Source organism: Diaporthe batatas (assembly GCF_019321695.1).
Source record: "Diaporthe batatas strain CRI 302-4 chromosome Unknown Contig00019, whole genome shotgun sequence".
Lineage (NCBI taxonomy): Eukaryota > Fungi > Ascomycota > Sordariomycetes > Diaporthales > Diaporthaceae > Diaporthe > Diaporthe batatas.
The window spans coordinates 474,251-489,559 of record NW_025408566.1 but is presented as its reverse complement, the minus strand read 5'-3'; the positions used below and the strand labels follow the sequence as shown (position 1 = coordinate 489,559).

Below are 15,309 nucleotides of genomic sequence, written 5' to 3'. Positions count from 1 at the left end.
ATATCCATTCTTCCACCATCTTCTTTGAGCAGAGACCGGATGAAATTTTACAAATATCACTTCTTGATTGAGACGGTCTCAAGAACTTGAAGTATGCGTTGCTTGCATCGGACTGTGGGCTATAAACCATGTTCTAAGTATTTATCTATTTGTCTAAATTCTGTCTATTATGAGTGGAAAAGGGAAACGCCATGTGAACTCCGCCTCTTAAAATATTTACAAGCCAATGCAGGGCTGTGTGAGTCCAGCTCGCGCAATATGTACAACCTCGCGTCCTAACACCAAGCACGACAGAAAAGGAAGATTAAGCAATGGGGAGTCGGTTCCAAACTCCCCGGGGCTACTTATGCAACCACGGACTGCAGCGTTTTCCAGCCGCTGGCCAGAAGCTCCGGGTGCTCCCGCGTAGCCCTCAGCGCCATGATTCCTCCGATTGCTGCAGTGGCCGCGAACACGAGCGCCGCCGGGGAGAGGGCCCCAGAGCTCGTCCTCTTCTGGAGCTTCTCTTCGTCGTCGAACAGTACCGAGTGCTTCGGGACGTTGGGTGCGTCCCAGTTCTTCTGGAGCGCCACGCCCGTCTTGATAACCTTTGTGGCGTCGGCGCATTGCATGGAGCTGGGGAGGGTCGGCACCAGGACCTTGTACATGAGCTTGGAGAAGGTGGTGCCCCATCCCATCGTCCACATCGCCTTCTCGGACAGCCCGACGGCCTCGGTCACGGTCTTGTACCGCGTCTCGGCCAGCTTGGTGAAGGCCTCTTCCAACGGTGCCGCGTCCCAGACGTTCGAGGTCTGGAGGTTATCGCCCAGGGCTTCTTGCAGGCAGTTGATGAGCGTTGCTGCCGAGACCACGCAGTTCATGCCGCCATGGCCGGGGAGAGGGTTGAACTTGTGCGAGGAGCTGTCGTGGTGTTAGCAGATGATGTTTTTACGGGTTGGGAAGCCCGACTTACTCTCCAATGACCACAGTGCGGCCGTGGTGCCACTTCTTCAAACAAAAGTGAGGCAAGGCGGTGACGCCGGAATGCACTGGATCTCTCTGGTCATACAGCTTGTCGAAGTCGACGTTGAGTCCCTTGTCCCTTGGGACCTGAGCGAGGATCTTTTTGGCACGGGCAATTTGTCTCTCATGCTCCTCTTCGCTGAAGCGGGGGATGTTGTCATGGTCGACCATGCGGGTTTCCTGCGGGAGCTTGTAGAACCAGAAGGTGCTATAAATGATGCTGTGGTTAGTAGAGGTATCGGAAGGATGCTTGCCCCAGGGTGGCGAAAAGGGTCCAAGTTGAAGGTGTCCGAACATACAAGCAACGTCCATCTTTGCCCACCATCCAACCGGCGGTGAAGTCCTGCCCTGCAACGCTGCCGGCTTGACCCCGTGGTAGGTGAGACCCGTAGTCGGACACACCAAAACATGTGGCCCAGTCACAGATGATTTCTGCGCGTGTGCGTTAGTGAACTGGATCATTGCGAGAACAAATGTGACGAGGCTGATGCAGCCGGCTCTACACTGACCTTTCTTGTCCTCCTTGGGGATCTCAGCGCCTGACTCCTCGGCGTCCCTCCACATCTCCTTACGGACAGTAGAGCGGACGCCGTCGGCACCGATGAGCATCTGCGCCTCGAACACATCTCCGGCCTTGGTCTGAACGACCACTCTGTCTTTGAAGTTGTCGACACGGACAATCTTCTGGTTAACAAGGAGGCGGTCCTTCTCCCGGATGTTCTTGTGCAGAACACAGAGCAGGTCGTAACGGTTGAAGAAGCCGGTCTCGTAGCCATGCCTCTCTTTCAAGATTGGTGCTATGCCCAGGTCGTGTAATTTGCCGCTTGAATCACGTCAGTTATCCGAACCCCGGTCTGGCTTAAATTGAGACTCACGTTTCTGCGTCAACGCTCAGCATTTGCTTCACGGGCTGGTAGACTGCTTGAATGTCCTTGAGTATGCCCAGCTGGTCGTAGATTCGGAGCCCGTTGGGCTGGACGGCGATACTGGCTCCGACATTAGGGGTGCAGCTGCCGTAGGCTTCGAGGAGGAGGTAAGGGATTCCGAGATGCTGCAGCATCAGCGCGAGACTGAGGCCTGTGAGGCCACTTCCTCCGATGAGGACCGTGGTCTTGCGTGTTTGTGTTTGTGTTGACATTGTGAGCTTGGGTGATGTGAGTGATGTGAGTGATGTGAGCGATGTGGGTAATGTGGGTAATGTGGATAATGTGCAAGTCTTTAAGGAGACTCAGGAGAGTGATAAGGAGAGGGGTAGTGGGGTAAAAAGCTGGTGTGTGATGAATTTGGATCCAATGAGACCTTAACGAGGACGCCACCTAGATATACTTATAATGTCTTCGAGAAAGGGGCTTTGGGACGGAGTCGGGCTCTCGGGCGTCAGGAGTAGGCTGGTGTTGCTTGAAAAATTGAGAATATCGTGGCGTAGTGTATAGGCGTGGTGGATACGTCGCGCTCGCCCTGATTATGGAGCTTCCCGAGGTCTCAACTTGTCCAATGCTGGCTTCTAATTTCATGTGAAGCCTCCATGGCTGCCAGTGTACATCTTAGGCCGCCAAGGCCAAGTCGCACAGGTGGGTCTCTGCTCCATAAACGGACTCCTTACTCGCCCGCACCCCGAGTCACTGGCCATGCCCATTTGATTATCAGATCTCCGTTCCTTTATTATCTCGATCTGTGCATCGATTTCAGGAGCGGAGTCGGAATGATTTATCGGCGCCGGCCGGTTACTGCTCTTCCCGTCTCACGGTTCAGTTGAGCCCTTCACAAATTCATTCATGAACGAGCGTGCGATCTTCGGTACCAGGCCGTTTCTATTCTTGATTAAACCTCACTAAATTGGATCGAACGGAGTCGGCTTTTCGATGGATGATATCTGACGAGAAGTGCCACCACCTGAGCATTGTCGGCACTTTTTAAGGTTCTGACATCATTGCAAGCGATCACTTGTTGGCCGCGATCCCGGTTTCAAGGTTGGCCAAGACTCGGACCTTATCTCAATGCAGGCAAGTCAGCAAAATCCTAATTTGGCTTTCGGGAGGCTGCCGATGTACAACTGTGTAGAAAGACTATCTACTTAGTTTATCTTATCAAAACAATCAAGACACCCTGGTCTCCAAGGTCAATAACCCTGAACCGACTCGAGCATGTCAGCCAGTATCCCGATCCCCATCGGCGCCACATCCGAGTTTGCATTGTTCCAGTCCGAGTTGATGATGGCAAAACTCCCGAGACCCTTGCGAACCATGTCCACAACCCACCTAACCGCGTATCCCGAAGTCAACCCGCTTGTCGCGAAGTGGTGGATGAGCACGGCGGACCTGTCTGCGACGCCCTTTGCCGCGGCCGTGGCCAGCACGGTGTCATTATACCACTCGGCCGAGTTCTCAAAGATGACGACCGTGTCGGCGATGCTGAAGTACTCGTCGTGATTGGAAGCCTGCCCGAGGTTGAAGACCTTGCTGTACCCACCGCGGTCTGCCAGCTCAGCGAGCTGCTGCATAAAAGAGACATCGTTTGCACCCTTTGTGCCTTGCCAATTAGGGGTCTCGTCGAAGAAGAGCCCATCGAGTGTAATATCTGCTGCCGTGTAGTGATTCCACCCATCCCAGTTGGTTATGTCCGTGGTGATGTCGGCCAGCGCCTTGGCCCCATAGCCGACCCGCACGTAGCCCAAGGTGTCTACGTTTTCGTAGGCATGCAGCTTGGAGACGGCTGAGATCCAGTGGTTGTTGTATCCTGGAGTTGACCCGCCGGGTCCGGAACTTGGGTTGATGACGATCTGGAAGTCGATGGACGGATGTGTCTCAATGGCGTTGTAAATGCTGCCCCACCTATCCAGTGGGATTGGATAGATGTACAAGGGCAGAAGGATCTTGGTTGCGGAGGCAGTGGCTGCTGCTAATATAGCAGGATGAAACGAGCGGAGGTGCATCTTGAGGCACCAGTCTTCAGAACCAGACGTTCTGACGGATATACTAGGTGAGCTGTTTGAGTGGAGATACGTGTGAAACGAGTGTAAGACAACTCTAGGGACTTTTTCATAGGCAAAAGACTGCTGTTATAGTCTATGCGAGCACGGAAAGCAAAGACTCAGCACACTGCATCCGAGTCACCTTGTGGTCACAAGCCTGAAAGCATGGAAAAGGTCTGGGCCCGGACGGTGAGACTGGCCGGCGAGGGGAGGCACGGAGAAGACACCCAAGGCGGACGCACTCGCCTTCTGGACCCAGACACCCATGACTGCATTACAGAGGAAGGAACGCGCGGCGTGTGAGACGAGCATCTAAAAGACGATAGTAGAGCTCGCATGCGGCATACCAAGCGAATAGCCTCACTGCCCGTCCCGATGACCCGAAGGCCGGTCCCCCGCTGCGGCTGAAATGGGGTGGGAGGCCACGCTATCGATGACTTGGCGAGGCCCTTAACCATGGGACGTTGGACCTCGGGAGCTCAGTTCTGGGCGACGACGTCGGGGAGGGACCCAGGAAGTGATTTCGAATATGTGCAGGCTCTGGCGTGCCGCAAAGGACCGAATGGCAAGGCCCGCGCCGAGTCGCATATTAGGCCACTAAGGCAGATATTGGCCCTGCAGCATGCCACGCTCTTTAGCCGGGCTAAGCGAGCCAAACACCGTCACAGCTCAGGCAAGGTCAAGAGTTTGGGGCTGCGAACTATTACCTGCATTTGTAGGGGGCAGAATGATCCGAGTGGCCGGCCATCCTTTGCCCTTTCGAAGCGACCTGGCGATGATGACATGCACTTCAGAAGTCTGGTTGCGAGGATCGAGCGAATCAGCCACACTGCGCACGTTTCTAGAACCGTGAAAAGTCTGGTTCTCTTAATCAGTCTGACGGCTGTCAACGAGATGTGTCCGCAGCGTCGCATTGGGCCCAAAATACTGCATGTAGTCGGGAACAGCACACATGCAAAAAGGACTAGGTTTCTCTCAGCAAGATTGCATTTAATGATTGGTCAACTGGTCACCAAGCAAGAAAATGGAAAGAAACGTGTGTAGAGATGCAATGGTACATTTGGAGACTGACGATGCCTTCAAGTTGTGAGGGAAGAGTGAATGTCAAGAGGCTTCAACAACGACGCTGAAAGATGAGAAGCTTTACGGAAGTGGTAATTGACAGAGCTCTAAGTGGTGGTCCCTGCCTAGGTACCCAGGTACTTCCCAACTGCCAAAGTCCGACGCGTGCATTCCCAGGCACCAGTGGTGGACGCAGCTTGGGTGGAGCTCGTGCCTACCTCCTGCCATGTCCCAGTATGCAAACGACTTTGGAAGGGACAAACCCGCCCTCAAACTTGACAGGCAGAGATGTCAGTCCGGGCACAAAAGCCAACTCTCTACCTTCGCGCGTTAACGACAACGCTGAACATCGAATACTGCCCAACGATTCTCAACACATACTTCGTGATACATGGTCGCCTGAAGAGCCTGCGCCAACATGGCTTCTGAAGCGCCAGATCACCTTTCCCGCTTGCCCGCCGAACTCCTCTGCCTGGTAGTCGAGAACGGCAGCCTGTCGACGGGCGATCTTGCAGCTCTCGCGGCCACTTGTCGAAGATGCTACATCCTCGCCAATCCCATCCTCTACCAGAAGCATCTCAAGGAGAATGCTGGCATTGCTTGTAAGCCAAACCGTTTCCAAAGTGGTACACACAGTACAAACAAGCCATCGCTGACTGAAATGAATGCAGTGATATGGGCAGTTGAGCGCGGACGCTTCGGTACCATCACGAGGCTCTTGGAAAATGGCGCCGACATCAACGACGACGGGATGTTTTGGGCTTACGTGGAGCAGAAGGAGACCCTGGATGCCTGGAATGTGGTTTTCGACTGGAATCCTCTTTCCATCTTCACGCCACTGGCACTTGCAGCAGCTCTTGGTAGCGACAACATGGTCACTTTTCTGCTGGACCACGGTGCCGATGTTGAGCAGCCAGGCAAAGGTCTATGCACTTGCGCCAACGGCGAGAATTGTGTTGGCCTGAACTTCCCTCCACTTTCGTGCAACGGGGGTGCGGAAGATGAGAGTTACATCATGGACCTTGAAAGTGAGTTTGCTTGGGCCCCTCTGCACTTGGCCCTGTGTCGTGGCCACCAGTCAACGGCGATACTACTCATGGAACGAGGTGCCGACCCGCGAGGAACATGTCCTGGCGAAGCAGGTCCATGGAACGCTCTGCACACAGCAACCAGACTGAAGCAGGAGAATGTCATCAACTACATCTTGGACAACAATGTCGTCGACATCAATGAAGGTGGCCACGAGGGACTGACACCGCTGCTCCTCGCGTACTACGAGGGACACTACCACCTCGTTGACCGCTACATCAACCTCGGCGCAGATATCAATGCGGTCTGGAAATCCAGCGACGGTGGCTGGACAATATTTGCCATGGCCTGTCTGCGAGAAGAGTGGGACCGGATCTCGTACCTTCTGCGACTCGGTGCGGATCCCGACTTCGTTCTCAAAGACGACGAGTATGGAGATAAATGGACGGCCCTTGGTCTCATCTATGGAGGGTTGTATGGGGATGGGCCCAGGAAATGGAGCTGCTCGTGCAGCAAATATGTTTTCGACACCGATGAAAGAATTATGGTCGAGCAACAGATCATCCAGGCCAAAGTAGACAAGGCCGTGGCCCAACGATTACAGGGAGACGCACCCTGAGGTGGAATTTCAATGTCCAGGGAAACTGACGAGATTTCACTCTATCTCACCTAGCAGAATTTCTCGAATCACAGGTTGCAAGTGGTGCTCCACGAGTGGGAATTTGCATTCAAATAGCTCTCATCGAAGCTTTACAAGCCAAGTTCAAGTTCACAAGTTTCAACACGTCGCGGGGTCATTGTGATTACATCAATTAATATGTACAGACATGCAATCATAAGCTCATTACAGGAAATTACTCCTCCCTCCAGCTCCCTCACACCGCCTAAGCCGAGACGGGCGTGATGGTGGTGGCGACCCTCAGGTCACGGCTGGAGAAGCCGACGTGGAGGGTGAACTCGCCCTCGGGGATGAGCCACTCCTGGGAGACGACGTCCCAGTAGCTCAGGTCCCTCCTCATGAGCTCGAAGGCGACGGTCTTGGTCTCGCCGACGGCCAGGCCGACCTTCTCGAAGCCGCGCAGCTGGCGGGGCGGGGTGCCGGCCAGGGCGGGGTCGCCGGTGGGGAAGGCGACGTAGAGCTGGGGCACGGCGGCGCCGTCGTACTCGCCGGTGTTGCTGACGGCGACGGTGACGTTGTAGACGGTCTCCCAGAGGGCCGGGTTGCCGCCGGGCTGGAGCTCGTTCTCCTCGGGGGCCGAGGTGATGCCCTCGGCGGTGGCCTCGGCGGCGGCGTCGGCCAGCTCGAAGGTGGTGTAGCTCAGGCCGAAGCCGAACTCGTAGCGCACGCTGAGGTTGTGGGCGTCAAAGTACTTGTAGTCGATCTCGAGCTTCTCGTCAAAGTTGGACTGCCAGTCGTCGGGGCCGTCGGTCTGGACGGAGGTGGTGACGGGCGCGTTGTAGTCGGTCTCGTTCAGGGCGATGGTGTAGGGCAGGTGGCCAGAGGGGTTGACGTCGCCGTACAGGATGTCCACGAGAGAGTTACCCGACTCCTGGCCCGGGTAGTGGGCAACCAGGATGGCGGTGACGTTGGGGTGGTCGGCGAAGGGGAGCATGTTGATACCGGACGAGTGGCTGACCACGACGGTGTTGTTGCACTTGCTGGCCACCACGTTGACGAGCTCGGCGCCCTGGTAGTCCAGGTCGAAGTTGGTGCGGTCGGAAGCCTCCTCAGCCCAGGTCTTGACGAGGACGATGCAGACATCGGGGGCGTCGGGGATCAGGAGCACACCGCCGAGAGCGCCGGACTCGCCGGAGCTGCCCAGGTTGTTGATGGCGAAGGTGTTGTTGAGGACGTACTGCACCAGGGCGTTGTCCTGAGCGGCACGGGCCTTGATGGCCTCGAGAGGGCTGACGACGTAGGTGGCACGGCCGGATCCGGAGCCGCCGCCGACGTAGAGAGTACCGTACTCCTCGGTGTTATCGCCGTACAAGCCGTTGGTAACGTCAGCAGCGTCGTTTCCGAAGACAACGATGTTCTTGGGGGCCTTGAGGGGCAGGGCACCCTCGTTCTTCAGGAGGATGGTACCGGCAGCACCGTGCTTGCGGATAAGCTCGCTGTGGTTGCCGCGGACGTCACGGCTGGACGCACCGGTCAGGTTGAACTCGTCCCTCCAGGTCGACATCGGGGAGAAGGTGTTGAGGTAGGCAGTAGAGGGGTCGATGGTGGGGAATTCGGCGGAGTCCTGGCCAAAGAGGTAGTAGGGTGTCATGATACGGACGATCATGTCATCGACACGAGTCTCGTCAAGGGTGCCGTTGTTGACGGCCAGGGTGATGTTGCCTCCGTAGTAGCTGCCGCTTCCCCAGGTCGCGCCGTAGTTTCCGAGGTCACCGGGCATGTTCATGTCCAGACCGCCCTCGATGCTGGAAAGACCAGAGTGCGTCGCGCCCCAGTCAGACATGACGTAGCCCTGGAAGCCGAGCTCGCCCTTGAGGACGCCGTTCTGAAGGTGGGAGTGTTGGCAGGCGTAGGTACCGTTGATACGCTGGTAGGCGCACATCATGGAGGCGACCTTGGCCTTGACGGCGTTGGCGAAGGGCCACAGGTACTGCTCGTGGAGGGTGCGGTCGTCGAGGTTGGATGAGACGGACTCCTGGAGGACGTCGGTGAGGGTTCCGTTCGGGTCCCAGGTGGGGTTACGCTGGGTCTCCTGCTCGTTGGCGATGAAGTGCTTGGCACAGGCCTGCACACCGTTTGCCTGCACAGCCAGAATAGTCTTCTCCATGGCAACACCGGTGAAGTAAGCGTCAGGCGAGAAGCCTTCCCAGTTACGTCCGGAGTAGGCAGATCGACCCATGGGGGAAGCGACGGGTCTGAGCACAACAACGATTAGTCTTGGTCTGGCAAAGCCATCTCGCGAGAGAAACGGAAGAATGCTTACCCAAGGAAGACGTGGGCACCCTTGGCCTTGAACTCCTCTCCCATGGCGTATCCTCGCTCGTAGAGTATCTCCTTGTCCCAAGACGAAGCAACAGAGACACCAGCAGAGAAGACACTGGCGTAGTCTGCGACACGGATGCCCAGAGGGCCATCCATGAGACAGAGGCCAGGGAAGCCGAGACGAGGGATGGCGAGGATGTTGCCGACACAAGGTCCGGGAGTGCCAGTCACCATGTTGGCCTTCTCCTCGATGGTGAGCTCGGCCGTGAAGGCCTTGGCCTTGGCCATAGCGTCCTCCCAACCACCAATACCAGTGGCATTTGCTGAAAGAGACGGGTCAGCAAGGCGAGGGATACCGTGGGGGGCGTATCAAGACTCACGTGAAGGGTAGACGGGCTCTACATGGCCGTACTGGCCGATGATGGTGGTGTTCAAGGGCTGGACATGGGAGAACTGGCCGCGGACTGCGGGAAGCAGCAGGGCAGCTGACAGCAGCAGAGACGAAGCCATGACTGTTGAGTTGATGGCGAGCTGAGGAGGACTGGTCGCGCTGGAGGGCTACGAGAACAGACTGATGCAAGGCGGGGGACGTCTACGTCTTTATAGAAATGGATGTATAGCCCACGATCGTCGCCTCGCCCCCAGCCTTCCGGTGCAACCCATGGGGCGGTTCCTGCCCCCGGATGCGGGCCTGGCATGGCCGGGCCCTTGGATCTGCGTGACATTGTTGTCGACGGGCAGACCTTGCGGGTACCGGCTGGGAGGCCAGGCGGCAGAAAACCGACAGAGATCAGCTGTGCCCAGATGGGGACGGAAAAGGGCCGAGGACTCCGGGATGGTGAACTGAGGTCACTCGATACTGGGGGTGGAGTGGGCGTACGCGGTCCAGAGGTGACCGAACGAGAGACGAACTGTCGCCCGATGTCTATTTCCCTAGCGCAGTCGACTTGTGTGGGGGAACCCAGAGGCGTGGAATGGGGGTGGGGCATATTGATATCCTTCGGGTGGAAGCACCGGCAGACCCCAGAGCTGTTCCTGTGCCTGGCCGGGAGGAGATGCCACCCTCGCAGCCGTCGCCGGTGTTCCTGAATCAGCGATTCAGCATACCCCAGGATCGCCAGGTTGAATGCGACTCCGGCACGCTGGCAGACATGACATGACACCCATGCATGTGGGTATACCTGTACTACTATGTAGTAGTGTAGTAGCAGAGTAGTAACCACTGGCCACCCCGTGGTATAACCTTATTAGTCAATGTGATGCTCGATCACATCTGACAGACGGCCGGGGAAAATCTGACGAGGTCGGCCCGCTGGGCACGAGGTCGGCACTTGGAGTGGCATGTTGAGATGTCGTCATGCAACAGCAGAGGGTGGAAGAAGTCCGGGGGCCACGCCTTGGAACCGTCGGCGTGGTTTTTCGTGGCGCCGTAAAGGGGCCGAGAGGATGGGGCTTTGGGATGTGGGAGCCCACCTGCTTTACCGGATACGGCCAAGCGAGCAGTCGTGTATTCGTGTATTTCTCCGCCTGCATCGTCAACCGTCGATGCCGTGGCGGTCATGTGCGTCGCCCACGCCCGAGATGGCCATCTTTTGCCATGGCAATCTGTGGAAAACGCATGCCTGACGGGTATCAGACCGCCTGGGTGTTTCAAGAGGGTACCACATACCACCAACAGCATGCGTGAAGGCAGGCAGGGCGGCGGCAGCAGAGGAAACGAGGAAACGAGTGGCAGGCTGGGTTTTCGCGGAGATGGTGGGGTGAGCCTGACAGCATAAATCCACCCGCGCCCCAGATTGCTCTTTCTCCAGACCCGCAGACCCGCAGAACCCGCTCCCTCGTGAGTTCTGGGGCGCCCCTGCCCTGCCAAGCACTGTGGCCCTGCCCGCTCTCTCCAGTTCTGGAATGCCGAAATGTGGGGATGCATGGGCCCTATCAGGCCTGTCTCCCCACGAAAAGCCTCAATCAACGCCATCACGCACCTGCATGCAGGCCACTTGGCCACCCCTGCCCCGATGGCTAAACATCGGCCTCTTTCTTTTGCCAAGGCGTGGGGGGTGGGCCAGCTTCCCCAGCCAGCCACTAACTGTGTAATTCACTTATTAGTCTACATAGTACTATAGTATCGCTCACAGCACGGATATTAGTTCTGCACAAATAATAGCGAGAAATATTCTGCGTCATGTTATACGGCCAGTAAATGGTTCGACGTGCAGAATCAGGCAGGCTGGCCCAGCATTGAACACCTGACTCGCCCCTCCACAACCGACTCCATCTCTTCAATACTTGGCAGAGCGGAGGAAATGAGCCTCGGGATCGGGACACAGAAACTTTGGACGACCTGCCCCGCGTTGTGCCCAGGCCCTCGCGGTGAGCCCGATTCCTGGGCAGAGGCTGGTGCATGTGGGATCCATGCATGTCCTCTTCCCCCGTCACCGCTCACGGCAAGTTCCTCACCTGGCAAGAAATCAACGACATTCTGAGGTCAACAACAGCATTCACACTGCAGTATGGTGGGACTCTTGTTGTTAGACTAGCTTGCAATCACTGCCAGTGGTGTTCCTTCGTGTATACCACCAATTGGTCCTTCAACATACATCTGCCCGTCCACAGTTGGCTACTGTACTCTTACCTGATGCACCGGATCTCAATGAACGAAGGAAGACAGGTGACGTCGGCATTCCCCCGCGACACATACCCCAGGTGCCAACCCTGGTCTCGAGACGCTCAAGTCCGACTTCAGAAAGTGTGTGCAATTCAAGTCTCGGGGGTTGAAAGCATAAATGCATGACTGTAACAAGTAAGATTTTGATGCTTCTGTGCCATCAAATCATTCGGGTACACCACATTGTATTACTCGTACTTGACGACAGGCTCCTATGTTATCACACAATGAATTACTACCTAGGTAGCAATAAACACCACAACGCCGCGAGCCAAACAGCTGATATCGTAGCCGTGCCGGAGGGAATTCTAATACTCGTAGGAAAGGAAAATGCCAGTCTTCACACCAAGTCATATCTGAAAGGATAGATCCAGCCAGCCCCCGCAGAAACAGATTTAACTAGGCATCGTTCTTTGCCTTCTTGCCCTTCTTGCCCTTCCCTTTTCCTCCAGCCTGGGCTCCAGCATTGGCCTTGCCCTTGGCCTTGCCCTTGCCCTTGGCCGCGCCTGTTGCCTTTGCAGCGCCTGCACTGGCTGCTCTTGACGGCCCGGTTGCCTTTGCGGCCGGTGCCTTTGCGCCCGATGCCTTCGCGCCAGCTGCGGCGCCTGTTGCCTTGGCCTTGGCCTTGGCGGTTGAGGATGCAGCCTCAGCTCGGGGCAGGATGTTGTCAACTGGCGCACGTGGATCTTGCAGTGCGACGGCACTGGCTGCTAGGAAACAGATTGTCGCCGTGATGAACTTCATGTTGACTAGGGGGTTGGTTGTCTTGACTGTTGAAGAATTGAAATGTGGGTGGTTTGAAGCTATGGGATCTTTTGCTTTGGGTTGTTGATTTTTACCCGGTCGTTGAATTAAAAATTGAATATTCGAGGACTTCTGTAAATTGTACGTACAAGTGAGGGATGAACAGAGCGCTGCTCAATGCTGGATTTAAATGACTGTAATATATTCCTCTGGGAAATTTCTATAGAGACCCAGATACCCATTTGCCACACGTGCACTGTCTTTCCTTTTTATGCCTTGGCATTTCCCGAAAACGAGCGTGTTGCACCATTGGGATCGAGCCCATATTCATCCCAAGAGGTGTAGTGTTAAGGGTTCTAAAGCTGTGAAACCGGGAGGACGGGGACACGGGCCATGCGTCGTCTGGCCGGTAACCAGCCTGATGAGCCTCGTCCGTAGTCCTTAACAACACAAGAATCAGAATTGCCGTTCAGACGATCTCGCTCGTGTCGCAGCCGTTTTGGTCCGAAAAATCTGGCGAAATAGTGGGTTTGAACTCTACAAGCAATTGGGCCGGGCGCTCAAATGCCCAGGCGTCCGGTCCCAAATGCCCAGACGGCCCTGCGAATCAACGTGTCCGTGGCGGAATATTGTGTCTGGCGTTGTCCAATGCCTAGCACTTGGGGACTTGGAGATGGTGGCGCAGAGTCAGCGCCTGGTTTCGTTGCAAAGACTTGTGCATGGTCTTAGCACATGATCGAAACAAGAGGTTTGCCCTGCGAAACTTGAGCAGTCTGTGAAGAGCGCCTCCGTGGGGTTACATGAGCAAACACTTTTAGAAATTCGATCGGCACACGGCAGATCGGCACAGGGCACGATGCCGGGCACGATGCCTGAGGTGGTCTGGCTCGTCCCGTGCTGCCATGAACAATGACGACGATTACAAATTGATACTAGGCAGGACCTCGATGGCTGCACAGACTATGAAACTCCGCATGCCTCAATTCCTAAGTGTTGTTGTCTCATTTCTTAGGATGAGCTCTCTGTCTCGCTCTCGCTCATCCGTAGAACCTACCGCAGAGTGGTCTCATCCATCGGAGGACTGGAATCAGTCGACGCTGCACGGCAACCAAGCCGTGATTAATCAGTTGCAGGGCTTCGGCCACATTATATTATTTATGCAACTGTTTATCTATTCGTTATATTCTCGACTTTTAAACTAGTTACTCCTATCTCTGTTGACAAGGGCGGTGTGTGCAAGATCGTGTGAATTGATATAGCCCTCGCCTAACTATTTTTAATTAATAAGTTGGACAGCCACTTCTTATAGGGGCCATTTTGAGAGACTATTCTAGTCTCACCGTATGACTGCTTTACCAGCTATTAGCCCTTAAGCTACTTATATCGACAATTCTAGTACAGTACCGTCGGGAGCGATGCCTTCCAGCCTTATCTATATAGTACGAGGCTCAGCCACATACCCACATACTATATTCTCTTTCCACTGTTATTAGCACTATATTTCTTTAAACACTGGGTCTTAAGCGTTTACTATTGTATAAAGCGCCATGTATATTTTACACGTATGGGGATTAAAAACGAAACCACTAAGTTGGACAGCCAAGCATATACAACAATATCCGCCTCCCCTCCCCCTCCTTTGATTAAGTTAGCAACAATTATTATCTAACCTCCCGTCTGTATTCCTCTCTGGAGAGCAATACTAGTTGTTAATCCTCCTAGTAAATTCACCCTAGCTTTAATAATATATTAATTGAAGACACGCAGGCAGCCCCATCCTCACCCGGGGCTCATCAACAAACAATGCTCGCCGCCCGTGCCTACGCCGCTGTTGTGCAGCCAGGACTAGCTCTTCTTGACCCTGGGCTTCTTCGGCTTGGGCTCGGCACCGCCAACCGTATCCCCACGGGGCTGTCCTTGGGTGCCGTCCAAAGCAGGCGGTGGTTCATTCTCCTTGCCGGGGGCCACGAGAGAGGCCTGCTTGTTACTCGGCCTGTTCTTGTTACCGTTGCTGCTAGCCCCTATGGCATATGGCTTTGGAGCAACCATCACGGTCTTTATACGGGCCTCACGATCAACTAGTTCATTCGCTTCCTTGAGGCTCATTTCATGTTTGCTTCGGAGATGAGCAACCAGAGCCTTTTTTCGGGCAAATTGTGTCTTGTTGGTACATGTCGCAACGACGCACTCGTGATTGACCCACTCCTTTTTTTCGGTATGCGGTAGGTACGGGGCATAGGACTCCGGTGTCGAGAGGCCGTGTTTCCCACGTAGATATCGGACCAGAGAAGCGTATGCGTCGAACTGTCGCATCTCATGGCACCCAGGAAAGAGACAACCCGAGGGCCATCTGCCGCTGTGCGCCTTGGTCCTGTGTCTTCGAAGCAAACTATCCGTCTGATAGATGACCCCGTTATTGCAGTCCTTACACGCCTGAGGGGTGTAGTCGTGTAATCTCTTGATGTGGTGGTGCAGAGCATTTTTGCCTCCAGCAGTCTTGAAGGTACAACCGGGGTGGGTGCATCTGAGGAAATCCGCATCAGGTATATCCGCGGTTCTCGCCTTGACGAGTTCCGTCCTGCAGGTATTCTCATGCGAGTCCATGTGTGGATGGTGCTGCAGTCGCAAGCCTTGGTCTGGCGGTATTTGAAGAAGAAAGGCGTGGGCTTATCGTGGGAGTCCCCCCTGACTGAGTAGCGGCCGATGGAATCATTAAAGGACGTATACCCTTTAGAAAATTTCTTCTACTAGCCGGCGAACATTTGGTTGTTTACGACATTGTACCTTGCGTAGGTATCGATCCACCCTGGGTGGCTTTTGGACGCCGTCCAGCTATTAAGCTCATCCTGGCCGAACAACACGCGGGTAGCCTCCTCAATGTCGTTGCCTTGGGCG

General features: G+C 55.2%; 5 protein-coding genes across 5 annotated transcripts; 1 reads left to right on the top strand and 4 right to left on the bottom strand.

Annotated features, from left to right (window-relative positions):
* Positions 1–86: 86 nt before the first annotated feature.
* On the bottom strand, positions 87–2,605 carry KVR01_012418 (uncharacterized protein). The gene is made up of 5 exons (XM_044784479.1): positions 1,878–2,605; positions 1,512–1,825; positions 1,302–1,434; positions 953–1,210; positions 87–900 (listed from the first exon to the last, which is right to left on the bottom strand). The coding sequence occupies exons 1-5, from the start codon at positions 2,138–2,140 to the stop codon at positions 345–347; spliced, it is 1,524 nt and encodes a 507-aa protein (XP_044638606.1). The 5' UTR covers positions 2,141–2,605; the 3' UTR covers positions 87–344.
* Positions 2,606–3,010: 405 nt separating this feature from the next.
* Positions 3,011–4,387, bottom strand: KVR01_012335 (uncharacterized protein). The gene has a single exon (XM_044789294.1). It carries the CDS (start codon positions 3,932–3,934, stop codon positions 3,122–3,124), a length of 813 nt encoding a protein of 270 aa, XP_044638523.1. The 5' UTR covers positions 3,935–4,387; the 3' UTR covers positions 3,011–3,121.
* A 612-nt stretch (positions 4,388–4,999) lies between these two features.
* KVR01_012468 (uncharacterized protein) lies at positions 5,000–6,891 on the top strand. The gene is made up of 2 exons (XM_044781885.1): positions 5,000–5,637; positions 5,707–6,891. Exons 1-2 carry the CDS (start codon positions 5,454–5,456, stop codon positions 6,681–6,683), a joined length of 1,161 nt encoding a protein of 386 aa, XP_044638656.1. The 5' UTR covers positions 5,000–5,453; the 3' UTR covers positions 6,684–6,891.
* Positions 6,892–6,912: 21 nt separating this feature from the next.
* KVR01_012432 (uncharacterized protein) lies at positions 6,913–9,547 on the bottom strand. Its single transcript, XM_044790918.1, has 3 exons — positions 9,386–9,547; positions 9,007–9,328; positions 6,913–8,938 (listed from the first exon to the last, which is right to left on the bottom strand). Exons 1-3 carry the CDS (start codon positions 9,513–9,515, stop codon positions 6,949–6,951), a joined length of 2,442 nt encoding a protein of 813 aa, XP_044638620.1. The 5' UTR covers positions 9,516–9,547; the 3' UTR covers positions 6,913–6,948.
* A 2,522-nt stretch (positions 9,548–12,069) lies between these two features.
* KVR01_012319 (uncharacterized protein) lies at positions 12,070–12,414 on the bottom strand (the record flags this gene model as incomplete). The annotated part of the gene is made up of 1 exon (XM_044786476.1): positions 12,070–12,414. One exon carries the CDS (start codon positions 12,412–12,414, stop codon positions 12,070–12,072), a length of 345 nt encoding a protein of 114 aa, XP_044638507.1.
* Positions 12,415–15,309: the final 2,895 nt, after the last annotated feature.

Bases quoted from the DNA above. Each gene is read 5' to 3' on its own strand.
- KVR01_012418 (XM_044784479.1), bottom strand. From the start codon at position 2,140: ATGTCAACACAAACACAAACACGCAAGACCACGGTCCTCATCGGAGGA. The intron at 1,826-1,877 runs GTGAGTCTCAAT...ACGTGATTCAAG, and splicing joins CTGAGCGTTGACGCAGAAAC to CGGCAAATTACACGACCTGG. The intron at 1,435-1,511 runs GTCAGTGTAGAG...GCACACGCGCAG, and splicing joins CCCCAAGGAGGACAAGAAAG to AAATCATCTGTGACTGGGCC.
- KVR01_012468 (XM_044781885.1), top strand. From the start codon at position 5,454: ATGGCTTCTGAAGCGCCAGATCACCTTTCCCGCTTGCCCGCCGAACTC. The intron at 5,638-5,706 runs GTAAGCCAAACC...AAATGAATGCAG, and splicing joins GGAGAATGCTGGCATTGCTT to TGATATGGGCAGTTGAGCGC.
- KVR01_012335 (XM_044789294.1), bottom strand. From the start codon at position 3,934: ATGCACCTCCGCTCGTTTCATCCTGCTATATTAGCAGCAGCCACTGCC.
- KVR01_012432 (XM_044790918.1), bottom strand. From the start codon at position 9,515: ATGGCTTCGTCTCTGCTGCTGTCAGCTGCCCTGCTGCTTCCCGCAGTC. The intron at 9,329-9,385 runs GTGAGTCTTGAT...CGTCTCTTTCAG, and splicing joins AGAGCCCGTCTACCCTTCAC to CAAATGCCACTGGTATTGGT. The intron at 8,939-9,006 runs GTAAGCATTCTT...TGTTGTGCTCAG, and splicing joins GGTGCCCACGTCTTCCTTGG to ACCCGTCGCTTCCCCCATGG.